Source organism: Grus americana, chromosome 8 (assembly GCF_028858705.1).
Source record: "Grus americana isolate bGruAme1 chromosome 8, bGruAme1.mat, whole genome shotgun sequence".
Lineage (NCBI taxonomy): Eukaryota > Metazoa > Chordata > Aves > Gruiformes > Gruidae > Grus > Grus americana.
This window is the reverse complement of record NC_072859.1, coordinates 24,831,077-24,854,222: the sequence shown is the minus strand read 5'-3', so window position 1 is coordinate 24,854,222 and position 23,146 is coordinate 24,831,077. Positions and strand designations below refer to the sequence as shown.

The 23,146-nt window shown below is 54.4% G+C and overlaps 1 protein-coding gene across 5 annotated transcripts in view; it reads right to left on the bottom strand.

Annotated features, from left to right (window-relative positions):
- RNF220 (ring finger protein 220) overlaps window positions 1-23,146 on the bottom strand; it is a 232,365-nt gene that overhangs the window by 66,629 nt on the left and 142,590 nt on the right. For all 5 annotated transcript variants that reach the window (XM_054833994.1, XM_054833997.1, XM_054833998.1 and 2 more), the window contains 2 exons: window positions 22,230-22,359; window positions 7,398-7,443 (listed from right to left, as the gene is read on the bottom strand). In XM_054833994.1, coding sequence (XP_054689969.1) covers window positions 7,398-7,443; window positions 22,230-22,359 — 176 coding nt within the window. The remainder of the gene's footprint in view (window positions 1-7,397; window positions 7,444-22,229; window positions 22,360-23,146) is intronic.

Here is a 23,146-nt window from a genome sequence, read left to right as displayed (position 1 = left end):
CATGCAGACAGGCTGCGTCTGAGCAGAGCCATCAGGACGAGAGCACCCTCCTCCCTCGTCGGTCCCCCCTCCCCTGGCAAACCATGGCTCCCAGCATCAAAGATGGAGCAAGGGCCTTGTGCGAGCGGCCGTGCAGCCTCATATTTCTCCCTCCCCTTTAAATCATCTCTCTATTGGGTAAAGGCACTCTCTGCGGAGGTTATAAACCCTGAGAGGATCAGCCTGAGCATTACACCTGGGGCAAGCTAAATAAAAAAAGGTCACCGGCGCTTTTTAAACATGGACAAAAAAGCAGTAAAATGTGTTTGGAAAAAAAAATCTGGCATTAAATCATGACTTTTTGCCTGGCTTGCCTCATTAAAAGTGGCCTTTTGGAAGGTAAAATTATCATTGTAAGTGATAAGATCTTTAAGAAAATAATTCACGGCTTCTTCACCCTTTAATATGATAGCCGCCACCGGCTAATTTTTTTCTTAATGGCAACGAGGCCATCAATCTTGTCCGAGCCCTGTACTCCCTCCTTCCTCCTGCCCCTCCTGCCGTGCCGGGCAGCCATGGCCCCGCTTGGCGTTTCCTTCCTACCCCTTGGAGCCCAGCTGTGCCGTGCCAAGTGGAAGAGATGTGCCTGGATGTATGGCTTTACCCTCCTGTGTCCGCGGATCTGGGCTGTCCCCGGGGATGCAGCACCGCAGGAAGCGGAGGCCACGTAAGCCTTGCTCACGCTGCGAGGTTCACAGCCTGGCATCTCCCGACACCCTCCACGGACCGTGCAGTTCTGCAGAGCTGCGCTGCAGCGTCTGCAAATGTTTCAGCAGTCTCATTGCAATGAGGAACAACATACAGTTTATGTATATAAATATATGAGCAGGTTCGGCATGAATCAAGTGTGCATCATGCAGCCGGCGTGCCAGCGGCGATCCCACTCCATCGCTCTCCGGACCAGCTCCTCCCTGCTCGGGTGGAGGAGCCGCGGGCAGCTCCGAGGCGATACCGGGCAAGGGCACGCGTGCCACACGCCGCTGGCTCCCGACCCACAGGCGCTCGAGGCGCAGGCCCAGGGCAACACGAGGGGAGGGGACGGGTGTCAGGGTGCAGCTGCCGGCCCGAGGAGATGGATGGAAATTGCCGGCACGCACCGCCCCCAGCCCTAAGCGCTGCCTTTCGCCGGCAGCCAGGGCAGGTGTCAGCGGTGGGAGAGCCCAGCCGGTGCCGCTGACATTCTGCTGCCTCTCAAGGCCGGTCATTTGAGAGTATTAAAGTGCTGGACTCCTGCTTTCTGATAGCCCTGGAAAAACACAGGGAGTCTATTTTTCTTAAACAATCCATCACAGCTGCTGTCAGCAGAACAAATACCCTAACCCTGCTTTTTATGTATCTGTATGGTCTCTTTTTTTTTTTTTTTTATTTTGGCACAAAGTGTTCCCTGCTTGATGCATTCAGCTTTAACTCTGCCGTCTAAATAGGTACTTATCACTTAACATGGAGGTGATGGCTTGACATGTTTCCTGTCTCCTGCCCTCCCCTCCATGGTAGGGAAGCCGTCAAAGTGTTGCTAATAGCTGTTATCACTTGGGAACGGTAACCTGAAAGCAATGAGTGATACCAGGCCTTGCTGTGATTTCCCCCCTTAACTCTGCTAGCCATTTTTTATGTTATTGCTGGAGGATCCCTGACACAAAGATGCTACTATTAGAGCTGAGTTTCCTAGAAGCTTTCGGAGGGTCCACATTTGCTCCCGGGAAAGTTAGAGGTAAAATTATCTAGTGGCTTTTAGCTGGCAGAGATAAAGGTGGGATGGAGCTGGGAATGAAAGGCTTAAATGTGAGAAGGGTGTGAACAGAAATAATGGTATCAGCAGCTTCTGGCCTTCTCTGAAAGATTCCAGTGGTCCGCAAGCAGAATAAGCTTACAGAAATACGAGCTACTGATTTATTTCTGTATAAATTCTGTACAATCCCACACCTGGGACTGTAATTGAGCTCTGGATCCTCTTGGGTGAGACACCGGCTACATGGCGGGGAAAGGGGCCCCTTCCAGCAGAACTGCCCATCGGCACACCGGGGATGGAGAGGGAAAGATTTCTGTCCAGGGTCTGCCGGGGTCTGCCAGCCTGTCCGGCTCCCCTCCGCGACCACATCCCTCTCCGCTCCTCCTGCCGAACGCAGCGGTTTCCCCCAAACTGACGAGAGGGCACAGCTGTCTGGCCCAAGGGGAGTGAGGGATTTTGTTTGTTCATGGGGTAATTTGTTTTATGGAATAAATCCTGGCAGAGAGTTTTTTTGGAGCAACTCTGGTATTCATCACCCCAAACTGGCAGGGAGCATGGCCAGCCAACACTCATCCTACGTAATTTCCCCTCCTTCACGTATCTGTGGGCTGTGTCCCCGGCTCGGCCATAGCTTTGCCACAACACTCAGATTTAGCTTTTTAATCTTTCCTTGTAAATCAGTTACAGAGGGAGGGGGCACAGATACGGTGACTGACTTCTCCAGCTCCCCCAGTAAGTCAGTGACACAAAAGAAGGAGTTAAAACCCCGGAGCCCTGACACCCGTCCCCTGTTCCTACCACCAGACATGATACGGAGAAGTTAAATGATTGTGCTAGAAATTTCATCTCGAGCGAGGCAGCTGGGAAGGGCTTAATACAGACATTCTGTCAAGGTTTAAGGCTCCAAATCTTGCTTGCTTCAAAGCTCTTTTTCCTTGGAGGGCTTTAGTGGTCAAATTTCCCTCTAGGTGCTGTAATTCTCTTTCAAACTGCTCGGTGAAGCTGTAAAATCACGGGGGTGGGTGGGGGAATCAAAGGGCTCTGGCACTGTGGCTCCGTTCCCAGCTCCGCTGGAGGTCTCGGAGCAGCGCGCTGGCTGCCTGCCTGCGGGCACCCTCCGAGGAGCTGGGTGTACACCTAAAAAAACTGGCCGCAAGCATCTGCTGGGTGTGCGAGATGGATTTTGTTCCTGGCCGCTCACGTCAGTGTTTGTTTGCAGCAAGAACCAGCGCACGGCTGGACCGTTAGTGGGAAAGGCAATGGGCAGTTAATGCATTAGGAAGCAGCAGCGGAAAATGAATGCTGAACCTGTCATGAGTGGTGGGATGCTTCATGGACCCAGCCTCTTCCCCTTCAGTGGTCAGTACCAGCACTTTCACAGGCGATACAAGTTCATCTGTTAGGTGACATGTAACAGTCTGCAGCTAAACCCCTGAAATTTAGGGGTTGAGGTCTCTCTGGGCAGAGATGGTATCCCCCCTAGATGATAGCCTGTGGAGGGACAGCCATGGGCCGGACGGGCAGTGGCAAAGAACTGTGCTTAGGTAGCTAGGAGGACCTGGGAATGCTGACTCTCAGAGTTACCGCCGGCTGCTCAAGGAAGACCGGGAACAATTGGAATTATGCTGCTCATACACCTCACCAGCATGGGTTCAATCCAACGTGTACTCCTCTCCTGCACAACCCCTTGCAAGAGGCAGCCAAGGCAAGAGGGGAAAGGCAAGAGGAGAGTGTGAAGCCCAGGAACGACGCCCAGGGGAACTGCACGCTGCAGACAGCTACGTACAGACTCCTGGGCAGCCACGAGCCTGGATGGAGCCTGCGGTGTTGTCCATACGCCTCTGCAAGACATCCCTGCTGCCTGGTCTGCCTGAGACACAGCCTCTGGCCACGCTGGGGAGTGCTGTGGGGATGCTCTGGGCTCACAGAGATCTGAGGCACGGCTGGCTCGGACACACCTTCAGAAAGTGTCTTCCTGAGTGACTCTGGTGTTGGGCTTCCCCATGGTGACCCAGGATGACAGTGAAAAGTTAGTGAACAACCACATCAGTGAATGGGACCATGGAGCTGTGGCCTCTAGCTTAGCAAGAGCCAGGACATCCTCCATCCCTTCCCATGGGCGTGAAGCATCTGTTCCCACTGACACTGAAATCTCTCCTTGGTGAAGAATTACTTTTCCCACCCCTCCTCTTCCTCCTGGTGTCTCAGACATGTTATCAGAGAAGGATGCTATGGGTGTCCAGGACTCGCCTTGAAGTCCAATGCCCGAGGAAGACCTTTCCCAGAGCAGGGCCACTGGGTGTGCTTTCTGCAAAGGAGATGGGTTTTCAGCACCTTTTTGCACCTCTGTCTTCTGCAAAGCATAGGCACAAGGCAGCCCAGCAAGAGCAAGCTGTCGCCTTGACCTATGGGGGCTTGATGGGCTACCTGGCTCTCAGCAACATGAAGATCCAGGCACCAAAGGCTATCACAAGCCTTGAGGGGAGCATCCAGACATGCAACTGGGGACAGAAACTGCAGCTGGGAGAAGACAACGGTGTTCCCCTTGCTATCTCCAGGCAGCTATCTCAGGCTCTTATCCCCAGCCAGAGGCTGGCAGAGCCCAGCTTGTTTGTCACCAGCTTTCCTAAATAAGTGGCAGTCAGGGTTGGATAGAAATCTTATCCTGAGGCTCACTGTGCAGGTTTGTCAGCTGCTTGTCCAAGTGGCTTGTCCACACTGGCATACCACCATCGATTGGGCTTGGTCTCTAAGAGAAAGCAAACGAGAATCCTGAACGCTGCAGAGCTATGTGGTGCTCAGCGCTGCCCTCCAAGCTGTCTTCACAGAGAGGGAGCCCAGGCACCAAGCTGATGTGTTGGCCAGAGCCCCCAGCTCACAGCCCTCGCTTGGCCGTCACGGCCTCCATTGGCTCCGATAATAGAAGAACCTGATACAATAATCCTGCATTCATCACATCCCATGTTGAGTGATTGGATTTTCTTTGACATATTGCCATGAAAATTGACCCAGTGCAGTGAGTGACAGCTCTTCAGGGGCAGGAAAGCGGCGAGCGAGGAACATGCGTTTACATCTGGGCTTTTATTGCCAGGAGAGATGTTTGCTGGGGCAGCTGTGGGGAAGGGATGGGAGCAGAGCTGGGAGACAGAGCATGGGGGGGTTAAATCCCCTGCCCCCAGCTGCACCCTAGGAAGACCCTCAGGCCAGCACAGCAGCAACGGTAGTGATACTATATGCAAAGGTCCTAAATAAGTCCTAAAGTGGGCTTAAAGCCACCGGTGACCACAAAAGTAAGACAGCCAGCCTGCACCCTGGTTCCCATGTCCCTGAGTAGAACCAGCCTGCCCCTGCCCATGCTGCCAGGGGATGCTCCCGAGGGATGGGGAGGTGCAGCCCCTCCCTCCCGCTGTGAGCTGCTGGAGCTGCTGGCCCTTCTGTAGGCACCAGGAGGACCAGCCAGGAAACGTTGCAACAGTCCTCATGGTCCTTGCGACCCCTTCCAGTGGTGCCCAGGGTGGGAAGTGGGACATGGCGATGCCTGCCAGGCCTCCAGCAATGCCTGGGTGCCTGGGCATGGGCTGCAAGCCTACCCTGGGGGTCTGTCCCCATCCCTCTGCATGGGACCCCTGTTAAGGGTGGCCCAGAGGTCCAGCTTCGTCCCCAGCAGGACTTTCTCAGAGGGACTTCACATCCCGATGGGCTATTCCCACCCCATGTTGCAAACCCTCAGTGGGCACAAAGGGAAAGAGCAGCCTTCATCTCCCTACCACCCTCCTCCTCAATCCCGCCTGGTTACAAAGGGGCCTTTAATACCAAGCTCGGGTGAAGGTGACAGCGCTGTGCCTTCCCATGCCACACAGGACTTGTCTCCCAGCAAAAGCCACCTAGAAATAATGAATCCTCCTGGGCTGAGAGGCTTTCAAGCTCTCTGAGAAGGGAATGAAAGATTTCCTGATTTCACCCTCTCCCTCCCTGCTCTCCTGGCTTCTTGAAGTTAATGTTCTTAGCCCCAGACGTGACGGGCAAAGGGAAAAGATCCATGTGGTGACAGGGGACGATTGATCTCTTTTACATAGAACGACGCTCCAGTCCCAGTTTAATCCCCTCGCTCAAGGCAAATGGGATTCTTTGTCAATGGAAACTTCAAAAGCCCAGCCCTGCCGTGAGATGGACCTTCTTCTTTATCTGGTCTCTGTCAGTCACTTGCTGCGTTTCCCTCCAAACAGCTAATCTGTCTTCCTAGCTGTCCTTCTCCCTCGCAGGCGATGTGTTTGGGACCGTTGAGTTATCTACACTCAGACCTGACGAGGAGGGAAAGGGAAGCTTGCAGAGTCCAGCTGCTTTCATTTTGCAGGTGCCCTTTCCAGCTCCTTCAAGACGTCCCAAGGCAGCCTATTGCTCTGGGGATTTTCAGTGGTGGGTGGGTTTGGTGATTGCTTTCTGCTCTGCTTGTTTTTCATGGGAGAGACACATCTCCACTCCCCTCCTGGTCTCTCCCAGGACAGAGCATGGGAGACAGGGATAGTCACGCAGGAGACAGGAATGCCAAAGGTGTGGAGCACTACAGAGTATCGCTATGATCTTTATTTTCCTTTGTGGGGTTTGGGAAATTGTTGGGTTAAATTGGGAGGTGTCCCTGCCTGCCAGGAGCTCAGGTCAGCACGGTGGCTCCCCAGCCCCTTGCTTGGTGGAGCAGACAAGGTGTTGATGTGCTTGGCATGACACCCAGCCCCAAGGGGAAAACGTAGAGCTGAAATGTCAGTCTCTGTCTCTGACATCACATGCCAAAAATGACCCAAAGCTTCCAGAAGAAAAAGGGAGAATGAGACCTGAAGTCAATTATATTTAAACAAGCACGAAGACGTCTCCTCTGAGAGATGCCCTGGAGCTTCCCTGGCTTGGACTGTGTCACTAGAAGCATAGGAGAACCTGGACCACTTGCTTTTGGGGAGCACAGCGTGGTTTTCGGAGGCTGTGCAATGCCCAGCTGCTGTGCGGTGCTCCCTGCCACCCACCTGCCTGCCCGAGCTCTGGTCCTTCCCACCACCGTGTCATATGAAGTCCGGCTAATCAGTAATACTAATCAGTAAATGATGCCCTTTGCAGTGATGCCATGACGCTCCGTGCAATTAGTATTTTTGCATTTTCAGCCAAGGGGATGGGAGGTGGGTCCTGGGGAGGGGGATGCAGCTGAGACTGGGTCTTTTAGTGATTTGGGCTCCTCCTTGGGTGTGCTTCGCTCCCCTGAGGCAGCCCCACTCCCCTCTTCCAAAGCTGGCATATGGCTCTGGCTCCAGGAACTCCCGCACGTGATTTCCCAGGCTGAGCTCAGCCTGCGTGTGATCAGCTCTCATTAGCTGTCATTAGACACAATCTGGAGTCCCGGTGCCCGCCGGGTCCTTCAGCTCCACCATCCCTTGGCTGCACAGGGAACGAGAGCCCCGTGCGGGGACTCGGCCGCTCCAGCCCAGCGGGTGAATGGGGGGAGCAGCTTCCCCCAATGCTGGCCTGGCCCCCAGGTGCAGCCACCTTCCTGAGGGACACTGAGCAGCAGGACAAGGAGCGGGCTGGGAAGGCGAGGGGGCATCCCTCAGAGAGAGAGAAAGTGTGCCGAGTTGTTCTCACTTACCTTAGGGGTGCCTGCTGCCATGGCATCCTTCAGGATGGAGCTCTTGCTGCCAAGAGAGAAGAGAATGGGGTCAGAGTCACAGAACTGCTGCGGCGGGCAAGGGGGGGAGCGCTTCGAGGGATCTCATGAGGTCAAATAGCAAAGCACGTGGCTCCCCTCCCCCGGACCAAGGAGACCCTCCTCAGCCTGACTGGAGGGGCACGGAAGGGAGGGCAGCGCCGACCATTTCTCCAGCTGGAATAAAATGGTCCGACGAGTGGAACCCCCCAAACCCAGACACACGATGCAGAGTCAAATCCTGACTCTCCCCCTCCCCGGGGGCTTGCACGTCTCCTCTCCCAGCCCTGGGGAAAAGCGGGGAGCAAGCCTGCAGGGACACAGGGAAGAAAGGCAGGGAGGGGGGAGCAGAGGGGGTGAGCCCTGCGTAGGGTCAGGCACAATAAAAAAAAGGAGGGAAGGAAAAAAAAAGGAGATTAAATCGGCATAAGAGCAACGGAAAGAAGATCCCCTCAGCTCCAGCCGCGCCGTGGAGGCAGCAGTTCTGCTGGAGGCTGGAGTGATTTGTTAATTCAGCTTGTTCCCCATTTAGCAGGGAAGGAGGTCCCCGCCACAGTGCTCCTCCTCGCCTGCCCTCGCCAGCGGGAGATGCTATAGATTTAATAACACCTTCCCCCCTCCAGACAGGTTAAACTTGAAACAATTACATATCAAAGCCGACATGGCGGGGAGGCCTGCACTGTAATTTTTTGGTTATTAAAGTAATCTCTCTCATGTAAATTCTCCTGCTAACATGCTGCAAACAGCATTAGGAAATAAATTATTTCCCCATGATTCGATTTGTCAATGCAAAGCACCTGCAGCAGGCAAAAGGCTCTTGAAATATGTTGCCAAGCCCAGTGCCTGTGCTTGTAAGTGCACGCTGGTGGGGTGGCTGGCTCCCAGCTCCCCATAGCCCCGGGGAGATGATGGATGGGTGGGTGGAGGGGGGAGGTTAGCGGGGGGAGGCGGAGGTTGGGGAAGGGGGGGGAATGGAATTGTGTTTAATAACAAAATTTGTATGCAAGCCTGCATCCCAGGCTAAGGATGAGTGATCGGCAGCCAGAAAGTATTAAAAAGCCTCGCTAAACAGATGCTGACAATAGAACAAGACATATCAAATCAGATCTACTTCAGAAACATTAATATACACACGCACAAACGCTCGCCCGCGCGCGCGCGCCCGGCTCCGCACACCCGCGCTCCTTTCTTCTCAATCACAGCAATATGGGAGACATCAATAAATTTTTATGAGACTTTTAGAAGATCAACACGGTACTAGATGTGACAAAAAAGCAATGTGCCTGTCATGTTCGCTTTGTCGGGGACACTTTAGCCCCAGATGCCGAGCTGCAGTGGCAGCGGGGAGAAATTGAATTTGGCTGGCTTTAATCTGCCTTGATTTGGCAGATGGCTGGGTGTTATGAAATGAGCAGGGATGGAGGAAGGTGTTTTCTCCTGGGGCTACGGCCCCCCTCCTCTCCCAGTGCCACCGTCCTCGCCCCCCACCCTGAAACATGGGGAAACACGCAGTTATCCATCGCCATCAGGTCACCCCAAACGCCGCAGCTCTGCTCCCGGAGTAAGTGGCTGCGGTTCCTGGGGACCGATGATCGACGGGCTGGGGCATCGCCTCCCTCGCAGCCCTCCTTCCCTGAGGGGATGCGCCGTCAGATGCTTGCTGGGGGGTGCGGGATGCCCCCCACCCCGTGCCTCGTCCCCCAGCTCTGCCCCCCCGCTCTCGGGAGGTGGCACGGAGCAGAGTCAGTCCCCGCTGCCCCCGGAGATGCAGCCCCGGCACCACCTCCAGCTTGCGCCCGAACCCGTGCGACGGGAAGGATTTCCACCCCCTCCCCATCTCCAGTGCTACCTCGAATTTCTCAGTCACCCAAAGTGTGAAACAACTTTTTTTTTCCTTTTATAATCCAAACGCCAGGTTAAAAAAAACAACTCATTTCCTCCCTTTTCTTGTTAAAGGTGTTTAAAATTATTCCTTTTTGAGGGAAAGAGGAAGAATCTCATTAATTCCTCCCAGAAATGGTGTTAGTGCCAGGAAACTGCAGTTTTCAGGACGAGAGTCTCTCTGGTCAGCCAAAAGGCCAAGGCTCTGCTGTTGGGACCGATGGGGAAGGGGACTGATTTAGATAAACTATGCCAAGTTATTTTATTCCTCATTTGGAGGATTATTAAGAGCCACCCCCCTCCTTGCAATTTAGCCCCACTCTATTGCTAATGAGACTTTGCAATTTGTTTTTATTTATTTCCAGAGACAGGTCAGGAATGGGCACAAGCCCCTGCAATTTAAGGGTGCTTTCCTCCATCCCGCTAAACACCCCCCCGAATTACAGCGGCTTCAGCTCCCCGCACCTCTTAAGGATGCCAGCAGCGGGCTGAGAATTGAAAGGCCGTCAGCAAAGAGAAACCTTCCCCTCCATAAACACCGCAGACAAATTAAAAATGGTAAAAGGGAAATCAAGACCTTTAAAGTTCAAACACTTTTCGGTGCCTTTTAAAGTTTTTTCGCTCTAGGCCCTTGCAGAGAGCACAATCTTTGGAGACCTTGGGATTCTCTTTAATCACCCAGCCAGGCTGCAGTGGTCTGAAATGATTACACATTTACATAGTAATAACCCCAACACTCCCCACATTATTTCATGGCTAGCATATTTCCACTCGGCGAGTGATCCATGTGTTTTAAATTATAACCTGTACATAGGAAATTAGTTACTAAGTACGATATTCACGGGCTCGTCTGACACTTCTAATTAAGGTGATTTACACAGAATTATCCTACGAAATAAAAAAATGGTGTTTTGCTAGCTAATAAAATATAATTACTACCCGCTTTTATAAGTTACAGTTAGTTTTAATCTATTTGGGGAATTGTTTATCTAGTTCATTACAGCAAAACAACTTCTTTCCCTTTTAGGCAACCCCCCCAAAGTACCAAAGAAGACAAGAAATGCCCTGGGAAGACCCAGCGATTTGGGCAGCCTCCTTCTCTCCCAGTGGTTTTGCATTTCCAAGCAATACGAGGCTGCTTCCTCGCTGGTTCCCCTTCTCAGGGCTGTGGCACCAGTTGTGGCCGTGCATTCGTGCATCCCCACATGTCCGGGTGCCCTGCACCTCTGCGGGGACAAAATAAGGTCCCTGCTCTGGTGCTGCTGGAGGGCTCTGCGCAGCTCTGCAGCGGTGTCACCCGTTAACGTTAACGGGAGCTGCATGGCCGGGTTCCCACACGCCCCCGGGTGCTTGCTGGGGACCCATTGCTCCTTTATATTAGGGCACATCAGCTTTAAGAGGAATATTTACTCTCAGCAAGACTCTCCACAATGAAAGCAAGACTCAGGCTCTACGTCTTTTAACGCGAGGCAGGGATTTGGTTAGGAGCATCCCCAGATGCCACTGGGAATCCCCTGGCATCTCCCTGCGCGAGCCCCGAGGGGCTGTTCAGACCCAGCGCTTCAGTTGCGATGTCCCAAAGGGCAGCTCAGCGTGCCGAATATCTGCCCTCCTTACCCACAGTCCTGGGGTTTTGCTACCCCTGCCATGGTTGCTGTCACTCACAATGACCTTCAGGGGGTTTTTTTTGTTGTTGTTGTTTGTTTGGGTTTCTTTTTGTTATGGTCCTGCCTTTTGGGGTGTGCTTGCCATAGAAGAAAAAAACCCAACCAACTCAAAAAGCAATATGCAGGGAATGGTCCCTTATCATCTCCATGAGCAGAAGCTGCTGCTTTCCACATGGAGAACCCAGGGCTTGAGATGAAGGCTAAGTGATCTGATTGCGTTTTGCCGTGAGCAAGGTGGTACTTCTTTCCCTTTAAGCCTTTGCTCTTGCAAGCTGTTGTAGGAATCTCAGCTTTCCTCCGAAAGAAAAGAGAAGTTTTCTGGGTGGCCAAGTCAGGAGACAGGCAGAAGCCGTGCTCCCCATGGGAGATGGCTCATCAGCCACCGGGCAGAGGACCACGACCCAGGGTGTGCTCTTGGTGCCCACCAGATGCAGGCAGGGCTTTTGCTGACCCCCCAGCCCAGGCAGAAGCCCGGTGCCAGGCAGCTGCCCCAGGGAAGGAGGGCAGGAGCCCTCCTCCTCCGTGCTCACCGCGGCACATGCACTGACCGTGCCGGCACCAGGGCAGCACCAGCACGCACGCAGACTGTGCCGGCACTGGGACATCGCCGCAGCACCCCGGAGCAAGGCTTGGAAAGCTCTGCTGTAACTGTAGCTACAGGTGAGGTGTTTGCCAGCATAAGGGGACCAAGAGAGACAGATGTGCTCAGAGGGGAAATTTGGTCACAGAGCGGTGATGGGATTTGCCTGAAGCCTCAGTGCAGCAACCGTAGGGCAAGAAACCGTCCTGACGCTGTGCTTCAGCCCACCGTGTTCAAACAAGATTTCTGCAGAACCCCCACCCAGGGTGAGGCAGGGCTTATGAAGAGCATCCATCAGGGAAGGGCTGAGCTCAGCACCTGGCTTGGCGGCTGCCCCCCGGCCTCAGTCCCCTCATGTAATTAATAACAACTGCAAGAGAAGAAGTTCCTTGAGCTCAGGCAGCTACGGTTGTTTGTGCTCATCCCTTAACGACACTTGCAGCCAGAAGACGTTTAAAGAGGTGGTGAGAGGGCTGCTGCCATGCTGTCCTCCAGCTCCCCAACTCTTCCACAGAACAACTCTCAGCAGCCCTCTGGATTTGATGGGCACCAGCCAGAGCACATGCAGCTCCCACGTGAGAACCCTCAAAGCCAAAAGGTTTCTACAAGCTGCGGCCAACTGATATATTTCTTAAAAAAATAATAATCCAGTGGGAACAATTTGGTTTTGGTTGTAGATTCATGACTTGAACACACAGTCTTGGGACGGGAGCCCTGCAGTGGAGCAAGCTGCTTGCAGAGCCATGCGGACAGCAACGCCAGCCGTAAATAAGCAGTCGCTGGGTAGTAAGAGAATTGGATTTTTGTGAACGCCAGTTTAAATAAGTGGAAGTGTCACTTGAAGCCTAAATAAGGAAATGGGAGTTTGATTTTTTTTTTTTTAAACTACATGAGGCCAAATCCTCACCTAGCTGCAGGTGACAGCCCCTGGTGCGGCCAGACGTGGTGCGTGCCGTGAGGGGAAGCACGCCGGGATGTGTAACCTGCTGTGGCTCCTCCAGCGGCACCTGCTCCAAGTGCTGCTTAGAACATCTCCCCCATCCAGTGCTGGGGAAGGGGGCTGAGTGATAGTAAAAATTGCCAAAGACACTGCAGTCAGGACTAGAAGCACTCTGCACCTACAGTCTCCTGGTCAATATTTGTGAGACCTCAGTGCCCAGCACGGTCAGCTGTGACAAACCTGACCCCGCAGGGCAGCCACCCGCCTCCCCCAAAGAAATGATGCTGCAGCAGAAATGCAGCAGTATCATAAAACACTGTGCTATGGCCTGACCGCTCTAAAAATCCCCTATTTGCTCTGTTCCATTTGCACCCCCGGCTCTTTCTCCCCTGTTGGGGGGGCATTCGTCAATGCCTGGTTCCCCAAGCCCCTGCCGAGAGCCCCCGCTCAGAGCGGGTGGCAGATTTCTGTGTGAGGTTGTGATGGTCCACGTGTGCAGGGCAAAGAAGGAGGCTGGGGTTGTTCATTTCTCTCCCACTATTTGGAAAGGAGGTGGCTGGAAAAATAAAGAGAAAAGTCGGAGGGAAAGGTCATGCATTAGATTGATCTGGGGGGCTCTTTGCTACCGCGGCTGTAATGACTGTTTAATTATTCCCAGCTCACGTGGCAGTTCAGAAGAGGCTCCGCAGAAGGCATGCATCGCTTCAGGGCAAATAACTGACCGAAGATTTATTTCTCACCCTTGGGTTTCCATGCATCCCTTCCCAGGACTCCCACTGCCCTGGGAGTCAGCGGCGGAGGAAGGCTTTGCCTGCTGACGTCCCAAACCCCAGCCTGCAAACCCCTGCCCTGGAGTCGGGGAATGGGCTGTGGGTACCGCAGGTCCGAAGGCACTTCAAGGAGCATTCACAGCACTTCCAGGACATTGCATGAGTGAGGGGACACCCGACCCACAAATTTTCTCACCCGCTGGGCTACCCTGGCAGCCCTGACCCATGAGAAGTGCTCTCACCCATGGATTATGGGCAGCACCCCGTTGCTCTGCCTCCCTGGGGTCTGCCAAGGGAGGAGAGGAATGGGGCATCTCTCAGCAGGATGGGCAGCTGCGTGGCTCGTGCTCTCTCTGCTGAGAAGCCATGGATGAAGGGTCCAGGCTGTTGTCATTGCCACCCTCTGAGTGCGCGGGAGGAAGCTGGAGGGTCTCTCTTCCCTTTCTGTCCATGATTAATCTGCCACAGCAAGGGGCAGGGACACAAATCAGAGGGGGGATAAAAGAGGATAAATCCACGGTATCAGCAGCACCACATTTGCTAGATAATAAACAGACTGCTCTCCTCATAAATTTCCCTCTGTTCCTCCACGGTTCTCCACCAGTGACACCGGCGGGTGCAGAGCTGGGCTGCTCCTGGCCTTTCTGGTGTCCCGGCCGGTGGGGAGAAGCTCTGCCAGGGAAGCCTGGGACCCTCCACCTGGGCTGGCATCCTTCGTGCCCTGCACACCCCGGGGGGTAGCGGGGGCTGCAGGATGGCACAGCAAAGCCCCATCCAAGCTCATGGGCTTTAGATGGTGCATGGGACACCTGAGCTGACTGCGATGAGGCGATCCATACCAGCATGTGAAGTGGGTGGGAGAAGCACTAGAGAAACCAAGCACTCTTTAATTTACTTGGTATTTCCACTCTCCAACTCAGTCCCCTCAGGTGTGGCTTGTTCCCTCTCCCTGCCCCGGCACGACGCCCTTTCCTCACTCCTCGTTTCGGCAACAGCCAGCTCACCCACTTCTCCATGCCCCACGCAGGGACGTGACCCTGTAAGCTGCCTCATGGTGGCAGGTGGCCCTGTGCCCTGCTCCGGTATCACCACAAACTGACACTTCCAGGCAGGTTTCTCCGATGACGGAGCGTGTTTAATTTAAACCCGGCAGGAGTCACACCACTGGAGAAAGCCTCAGGTGATGCCACTTCCCACGCGCCTGGAGATGCCCTGAATCTTGACACCCATGACTGGGATGCCGAGCTCCCACACTGAACACCTCTGCCATGCGGTGGCATGGGATGCCCTGCTGCTGCTGTGGGGCAGGACCTGCTCCCTGGGGGGCTTGGGGCAGAGCCAGGCAGTGCAGGATGCGAATGACCCCTCCTGTGCTCCAGCCCCCGGAGCAAAGCGGCAGCTCCTGAGCACTGGCCCTGCCCCAGCGGCCGAGTTTTGCTGGGGGATGTTGGCTGCGGCGCAAACCCTGGGTGCTGCCCACGCTGCGGGAAGCAGCCGTTCGGGTACCGGCTGCTCGGTGCCACGCTCGGGTCTCTCCCTGGAGCAGCTGGGAATCGCACAGAGGCTGCCGCGTGCCAGAGAGAGGATGGGATGGCACCACAGGTAATCAACTGCTTGGTTGAACATCTCGGTGGGGGGGTGCTGGGCCCCTCCGGGAAAGCCCCCGGGAGCCCCAGGCTGGCCGGCCGCCATCCCCAGGGCCCGGGGAGAGGGTGCTGCAGGGGAGGTGCCCAGTCCCACCGGCACAAAGCACCGTCGGGCACTCGATAGTACCTGTCCCCACCACCTCCCTGGCCTGGATTTATGCCTTGAGGGGTCACCTCTGGTGAGACTCTAATAACACGACTTTATTAGCTTTCTTGTTCCTTCTTTAAGATACAGTAGCAAGGGGGGAAGGAGGGCAGCGGCACCTCGGGGAGGCACGGGGGGTGTACGGATAGGAAGCAGCTGCCCTCGCGATTCCCCTTCTTGGTGACAAGGGGGAGAGGGAGAAAAATGATGCTCCCTCGAAATTTATCATGCACCCAATTACAATGTTAATTGGCAAGTCCCAGAAATCAATTAATTCGCAAATTTTTTTCAATTAAAAATTAAGATAAATCATAAAACGTTATTAAGCAAAGGCCAAACTCCGTGAACTTTTTTTTTGTAGGCATCTGTTTTTTTTTTTTTAATTTAAATAAAAAAAAGAGCTGTGTTGCCAAAGCCTGATGCCCTTGAGTGCCTTTGCTGAAGCGCAGGGGGCTGTCATCAGCAGGACTGGGCTGAAGACAGATAAAAAAATATCGACCAGTCGGACACACTGCTTCTGCTTTATTGATCAGGCGGGAATTTAACTTGCTGTGCATATCCACCGTGTCAGCAAGGGCCACGGGCGAAATTAAAAGTACTTGGCTTGGAGATGTCGCCTTGATACCGGGGGGGTGGGGAGAAGAGGGAGGGGGAAGAAGAGGGGGAGAAAGGGAAGAAAGGAAAAGAAGAAGGTGGAAAAAGAAGAGGGGAAAAAGAAGGAAGAAAAAAGAGAGAAGTTGAGGAGCAGGAGGTTGCAATGCCTGCTTTTCCCCAGCTGCAATCTCACTTGTTGGCCAGGGCTCCTTGGCCTCTCTTGAGTGCTCGCAGGTGTCTAAAGCATGCAAGGAAGGGAATCAGCATATATTTTGATGGGGCTTTGGAGAAGAAACCCTTTCTTGCTCAAAAACATCTCTAATCTCACTCATTCGGAGGCTGGGGGACCTGCAGTGTTCGCTGCACAAGAAGTCTGAGGAAGTACCTGGCCGTCAAGTTAAAGTCCCCAGGCATAAATCGAGGAGACCTGAGGCGAGAGCCATGACCCTGATGTGACACATGACAACAGAGCTAATTCGGGTTTTACACACTCTATTTATCCTGCCAGCCTGGCAGCACGGCTGCTCACCCTTCCCAGAGCAGCCGCCCGCGCTGGCCCAGGGAAGGTCTCCCCAAGGGCCCTTTGGGACAACAGAGTGCTCAGCAGATCCCGCTGAAATGAAGCAAACCCTTGCCTGGGGCAGTGTGAGGAGCAGCCGTATTTAAACACAGGGTTTCCTGAGCAGGAGAGGGGTCAGAGCCACGTCTCATAACTTGCTCTGAGTCCTTATCCTGACCAGGAGTAGCACAGAAAGCCGCTGTCATTTGGGCGTGCAGGCACCACAGGGATGGTGTGCTTCTCTTGTCCATCAGCAGGAGTCTCTGGTGCAGCCTCTGGGAGGTTAGCATGGGATGACTTTAATCAGAAACACCACAAAACACTGGGAAAGCAACCCATGAAAGGACATGAAATCCAAGATGTGTCTCCAGATGCCTGGAGACATCTCTCAAGGACAGTGACCCTGCCTTGAGTGACCAGACCATCTCCCAGCGTCCCACAGACTTCATGTTTTAGCTATATTGCCAGCTTCCTCCTTATTCCTTATCCCACCAAGCCCGAAGCTGCCTCTGTCCCCCAAGGACAGCTACCACTGTGCCTCTCTGCATAAAGAAACCCTGAGCCAAAGTCCCCCCTGTGCAGGGTGGGGATGCTCAGTGTGGTGCCAGCAACCGAGGCAGCACTTTCTGCTTCCACCTCAGCTGCCAAGGGAGGGAGGATTGAGACGAGTGAGAGGAAAAGAGCACACGTGCAAATGAGGGAGAGGAAGCTTAAGAGGGATGCTGAAGGAAGATTTAAGCCTGGGCAGAGGTGCACTGAGAGCTGCGGCAGTCCCATGGTTGGCTCTCTTCCTCCGTTATGAATCAAAGCTGGTTCCAAGAGTTAGGCTAAATCCCCCATCTGGGCATTTCACCTGCTTTGAAACAAGCCTTCCCACTGCATCTTGCTCTGCTCTGACACTATTTGGTTTCCTCTTTGCGACAGCATCTTTGAGGTCACCAGAAAACAGCCCGCAGCACTTTCCATTTGCACCAAGGTGAGAGACCCCGGTGCCCTCTGTGTTCTGGGAAATGCTTCGTAATCAGAGAATCAGAAGAGAAATTATTCCTGGACACACCAGAAAGGTCGTTAGGGGGAATCAGTAGCTCCTGAGATGCTGGGTGCACAGGGATGTCTCCCCACACTCCTGGTGCAGTGGCAAGGAGCAATGAGAGCTGCTAGCCCAGGCTGGGAACAGCCAACACGTTGGCATGGGCTTCAAAACACAAATATGCTCAGATTAAGCATTCAATGTGGAGGAAAGAAAGGAAGAAAAATGAGGAAGGGGAGAGTTGGCACAGCCGTGGGGCACTCTGAGAACAGCATCATCCCCCATCTGCCCACCCAAGCACCCGCCGAGCACCCTGGGTGGCTGTTGCACCGCCATGCCCAGACCTGGGATGCCATAGCACAGGTAATATTACAACATGGCATGAGGATATTGGTGGCTACATCTGCTAGGCTTAGAAACCCCTTTAAATAAGGCGAAAGAGCTGAGATAGTTCTGTCTGAGCTTCAGCCGCAAAAGCAGGAACAGAGCCGGCATGGTCCAACTCACTGCTCCACCCTCTGGACCATTCCCCTGCTCTAATGATATACCTCATCCTTTTGGGGAGGTGAAATCACAGCTCTGAAGCATAGGTTTGCTGCTGGTAATGTAGGGAAGAATCTTCTAGCTGTCACACAGGGAAATAAAAATGCCCCCTGCCAAATAAATATTTTAACAAGAGCACTGCATTTTCAAGAACAGAGCATCTTAAAAGGCACGTTTCCCAACTTCAAGTGCTTGACTCAGCAACTGTAATATTTGTAACGCGACTTCCTAAGGTTTTTTAAACGGCCAATAAATGCCTCTTCCCCAAACTCCAGCCACGGGCTCAGAAAGCAGCGTGGACCCGTCGGGGCCATCAGCTGAGGTGCGCTCCACAGCTCCTGCTGCCTCCTTTCCCCCTCTTTTGTCCTCAGACTCATCCTCCCTCCCACTCCAAACTCAAACCATAGCCCCAAACCTGCCCATTCGCCACCCAGCCTCCCCCATCGTCCCCTTTCAGCAGGTTGTCCTCTCTGGACACTGCCTGGGGAGCAGCGGGCAGGGTTTAGGGTCCCCCCCCTCATCGTTACCTCCGCTCATAGTATTTACCTGCAGTGACACAGGCAGTGACACACTCCTGTGCGCACGGGGATTTTTGTGTGTGTGTCTGCTCTGAGGGACACCCATGGGTGCTGCTCTCGAACGCTGCGCCTGTCTGTGCTCGCCGGGTGGCCCTGGGCTGGGGAAATGCGTCTGCAGCAGAAGCAGCAGCCGAAGCTCGGAGCTGGGGCCACTGACAGCGCCAGAGAGAGTCTCACATTTCAGCGTGCTTTATTGCAAGCCTTTAATACGGATGAGGTGTAAAACAGGTGAATATAAATCGAGCGAGGATGGGAGACCTGCATCTAGCGCACAGATAAGCTTCATGCACACAAACCAGGAATATTCACGTCTTCTGCAGTGACCAGCCTGGCTGGGGGCATTGGCGTACACAGAGAGGCTCTGTTATTATTTCTTATTTTTACCTTGGTGGCACTTAGCTGCTCAGCTGGGGATCGGCACCTTTTGCTCCCCAGGCTGGACATGCAGAGCAAGGAGAGCATCCCTTCTGCACAGCGCCGTGGGGCTGCCGCTCGCCCGCCTCCCGCTCTCTGCTGCTTTGTGCTCGTGCTCTGTGAAGGTGAGCTCCTAGGTAATTTCTCTTTGGAGGAAGATTACCAACAGTCTTGCCCGGCAAGAGTTAAACCCCATAAAACCAAGGCTTGTAGTTTTGTTTTCTTTCAATTTATACCCTTCACTTAAAGGGGGGGGGGGGGAAGAAAGGAGGGGGAGAAAAAAGAAAGCCAGGTGACATATTCTAAGAGGGAGCACCGAAAACGTGTTAAGCACTTCAAAATCTCATATATTCAATGGGCCTCTGGCAAGACATCTGCCTAATGTTAGCGCTTAAATATCCTTTTCCATTTTACATGCATTCAAGTCTCATTTGAGCGAAATGAAACGGTATTATTAAAGGGAGATTTTGCACAAATGGCCTGAATTTGACATGTCAAGTTCAATGAGGCTGTTACATATGTAACACCGAGAAGGGCTCGGAGGCTGCCGGCTCTTGAAACAGCGCCAGTGGCTCAGAAATGAAATTTGCATTCAGAGAGCCTTGCCTCGCTGTGCAGAGCTGTGCACGGGGCTCGGCCGGACCCGCGTGGGGCGGAGGAGCCGTGGGGCGAGCACAAGCGGGTCACTCCCTGTGCTTTGGGAGACTGGACGCACCAAGAAGGCAGCAGAGCTAGAAACTCAGGTCCTTCATTCCTACTCAAGCCCGCTTTTCCAAGGGAAAGCTTGACCCTGCAGCAGGGTTGGATCCTCCTGAGCAGTGTTCATCATGGGTCCAACGGCTGGTGTCCATCCCTCGGGCACGCACAGCCCCTTGGCACGGGCGGGTGCTGCCCCACAGCTCAGCACGGCTCCTCCTGCCCTTGCTGCGTGATGCTCCAGCTGGGTAGACCTTGAGATGTCCCTGCCCTGAGGCCAGGCCAGTCACACCGGCACTGCCCGTGGAGGACAAGAGCTGTCCCTGTCACTGGGGAATAGCAGGGGCTGAGCGAGGGGATGCATCGGGGTGGGTGGGATGCAACCCCAGGCTCCTGGTGAGCCGGGACCATGGGTAACATCATCCGGGTTGGTCCTACAGCTCCTTTGTATCTCAGCCCCAAGAAGCTCCTGTGATCACCTGGAGGAATCCCTTTTCCTCCTTCCCCTGCCCTCCTCCAAGCACTGCCCAGCTCCCCGCTCCAGCAATGCCCGAAAGCCCACGTGAGCACTCAACACCTGGCAGAGGTGACAGCGTGGGGCAGCCCCTCCATGTCGCTTCTCCACCAGCCTCTCCCCTCCTCTTGATCTGGCCCCACGGCAGCATCTCGGCTGGCTCATCCCACCACGCAGCCCCGCTGCCTAGGGGGAGATCCCTGCACACGGGGAGCCCCGGTGCCGATGCGGCGCCCGCCAAGTCCCTGGTGCCGCGGGCTCAGCGGGCAGGAGGGGATCTGCCTTCCTAACCCCGAGCGCTGGAAATTTATGATTTTGTTGCAAATCATTAAGGTTTATTAAAACTTAACAGCACAAGCTGTGATTGGCTGCATCCTCTTTAAATTAAAAAAAAAAAAAAAGGCCCTTGGAAAGCAGCCCCCCGGTTCGCTTCTCCCCATCAGACTGATAAGTAACAGCTGCTCAGCCATTTCGGTAACGAGTCGGTATTGGCAGGGAGCGGCCAGGGCTGCCGGTGCCCGTCACGTTTATAGGCCTACATTTTATTTTTATGTTTATTGGGTTATTTGAGATCATTATTAGTTTCTCTCTCCTCTTGTTGATGTGTTCTTGCTCCCGGCTCCTCCAGGCGGGAAAGGTGGGGGAACGGGAGAAGGGGCCACCCGCTAGATCGAGCCGCCCCGCCGGAGCCAGGCAGCGCACGGGAGCTCGACCTGCTTGTGTCCCGCTGCCTGCTATTGCTGCCCGTCCTGCCTGCCCTGCCTGCTGCTGCCGGCTGGCCCCTGCGTCGCTCCCCTCCGGGACTGGGAGAGACCGTCCCCGCGCAGAGCCGCTGTGTTACAGATTAGCCTCCATTGCCTGAATCCATCGACTAGATTGAACGTTATCTATCACACTACGGAGGGAGTCGTTATTTAATAATTAATAAAGACCTCTGATTCTTCTTCGCTGCCTGCGTGGCCGAGCGGAGCGGGCCAGGGAAGCGAGGGCAAGCCGGGGAGAGCTGTCTCCTTTCTAACTGCTGCTGTTATTTAAAGGAATAATGCCATTCTTTTTCATTTGTCAGCTGGCCCACAATGGCCCTTGTCATGCTTTATGATTTAGGGTTTCCTTTCCTTTCCCATTAAACGCCACCTTCCCATCACCGCCTCGCGCCAGCCAGCCTCCGCTCCTGGCTTGCGGTTTCAGTTTCACTCTGATATTGGCCCAACTTCTTTGATGGGCTCCTCCGAGCACTAATTGCTTCTGTTCATTTAAACCTGTTCACTAATTTGCAGTGGCCCTTTATTAAGTTGGATGCGGCCCAAATTACACCATAAATTACGCTCGCAAGGGGACTGGGTGTCGCAGGGGATAAATGGGCTGCCTGTTCCCTGCCCCCCCACCTTTCTCCATCTTCCCGTGCGGTGCGTGGGGGGATGCGGGTCTCAGCCCGAGCCTGCGGGTGCTGAATTTGGGAGATCTCAGCCCGCACCCATTTGGGGAGGTCTCTATTTCTCTAGCTCCTTCTCCCTGCATCTGCAATGGCTATCGCTCGGTTGTGAAGAAGCTCCTAGCCAAGCAGGGACGGATTCTGCGCACTCCGCACCATGCACAACCGTGTGCACCCCCTTGCCCTGGCACACACGCATGCTGACACACGTGCTCTCCCTCCTCTCCGACCACCTGGTGACGTAACTTTGCTTCTAGTCGGCAGTTTGATTCCTTTCCTCACCTTTTAATGACCGGGGAATTAATTAATAATTGAAATAAACACGCTCTTTTCCAAGGCTGCTGAGTTTTATTAAGGCAGGGGCAGGGATCTGCCAACCCTTGGCTGCAGCCATTTCCTAAATAACTGCTAGCAGTTAAAATGCAATTATTTTTTTTTTTTTTTAAATAGGGAACTTTGCTGTGCTGGGGAAAGCAGAAGGGAGCTGAAGGCAGCCGAGGGGCAGCGTGCACCATTGCTGCAGGCCTGCTCCATCATGGGATGTGAGCAAGGTGAGAGCTGCTCATCCGACCACGTGTCCCCAGGGAAAGGGGTGTCTGTGTCCCCCGGGAGGCACATCTGCCTGACTTTACCATTGCGGTGAACGCCAGGGAAATGGTTCTGCCCCATGGGCCAGCACTAAACCTCCCATATCTGGTAGCTGTGGGTACCACCATCTCCTCTGTCATCTGTGGGTGCCCCGGCTGGCTAACTGGGGATGCTGGTGGACCCCAGGGAGCTGCTTACCTGATGTTCAGCTGGGTGAGCTTCTCCAGCTCCTGCTCCATGTGCTCCTGCAACTCCCCGGGACGAAGGAGGACCTGGCAGATGGGGCAGATCGGAGCCTGGCTGTCAAACAAAGTCGCTTTCTTTTTGCCTGCAGGGAGGAAAAAAGGGGAGAAAGCTTTAGCTCTGGTCAGCATTGCCTGCGCTTTGCCCTGGTCTCCGTCCTACCTGAGGTCTGAAACCGGGGGATTTTCTCCTGGTATAGCCCCGTTTCGCTCCCTGACCCACACTCCCTGGGGCAGGGACTGGCTCTGTTCTGCAACGGGACAGCAACTGGCACAAGAACATCCCAGCCCCAGCCGTGGGAGAGCAGCAACAGCCACGTATCGGGAGTGACCCTGTGCAACCCCGGCTCCCCCAGTTTGCGGTGCAGGTGATGTGACTTGAGGCAGATGGATGACACAGCACTACCCACTGCTCCTATTAACTAACAGCAATAAATTAGGAAGAACCATCTTCATCTTCCTCAGCACTCCTGAAGTTGGATGGGTCAGGATGATCCCCCCAAAGGGCAGAGCGATTCTCCATGGGCACACAATGGTTGGGAGGCAGAGGAGACCCCGCGGCGCTGGGCTGCAGATGGCAGGGAGCAGGTCCGGATGCTCGGCACAGCCGCCCCGGCGGTCACTGGGGATGGCTCACCCTGTCCCCAGGCTGCGATGGGGCCCCTCGCCCTCCCCGCACCACCAGCAGCATCAGACCCCGCAGCCGCCAGAGCCCCGAGCCCCCCCGGGGCCGCATCATTCCTGGGTGAGATCTAGGGGTGCCTGTGGACCTCGCATCCAAGCTGGGCTGAGGCTATCCTGGAAGTGGGGTGCTGCCTCCTCACCCCAAATCCTCCCCACCACTCCCCTGCCCAGCCACATCTCCCTGGTTCA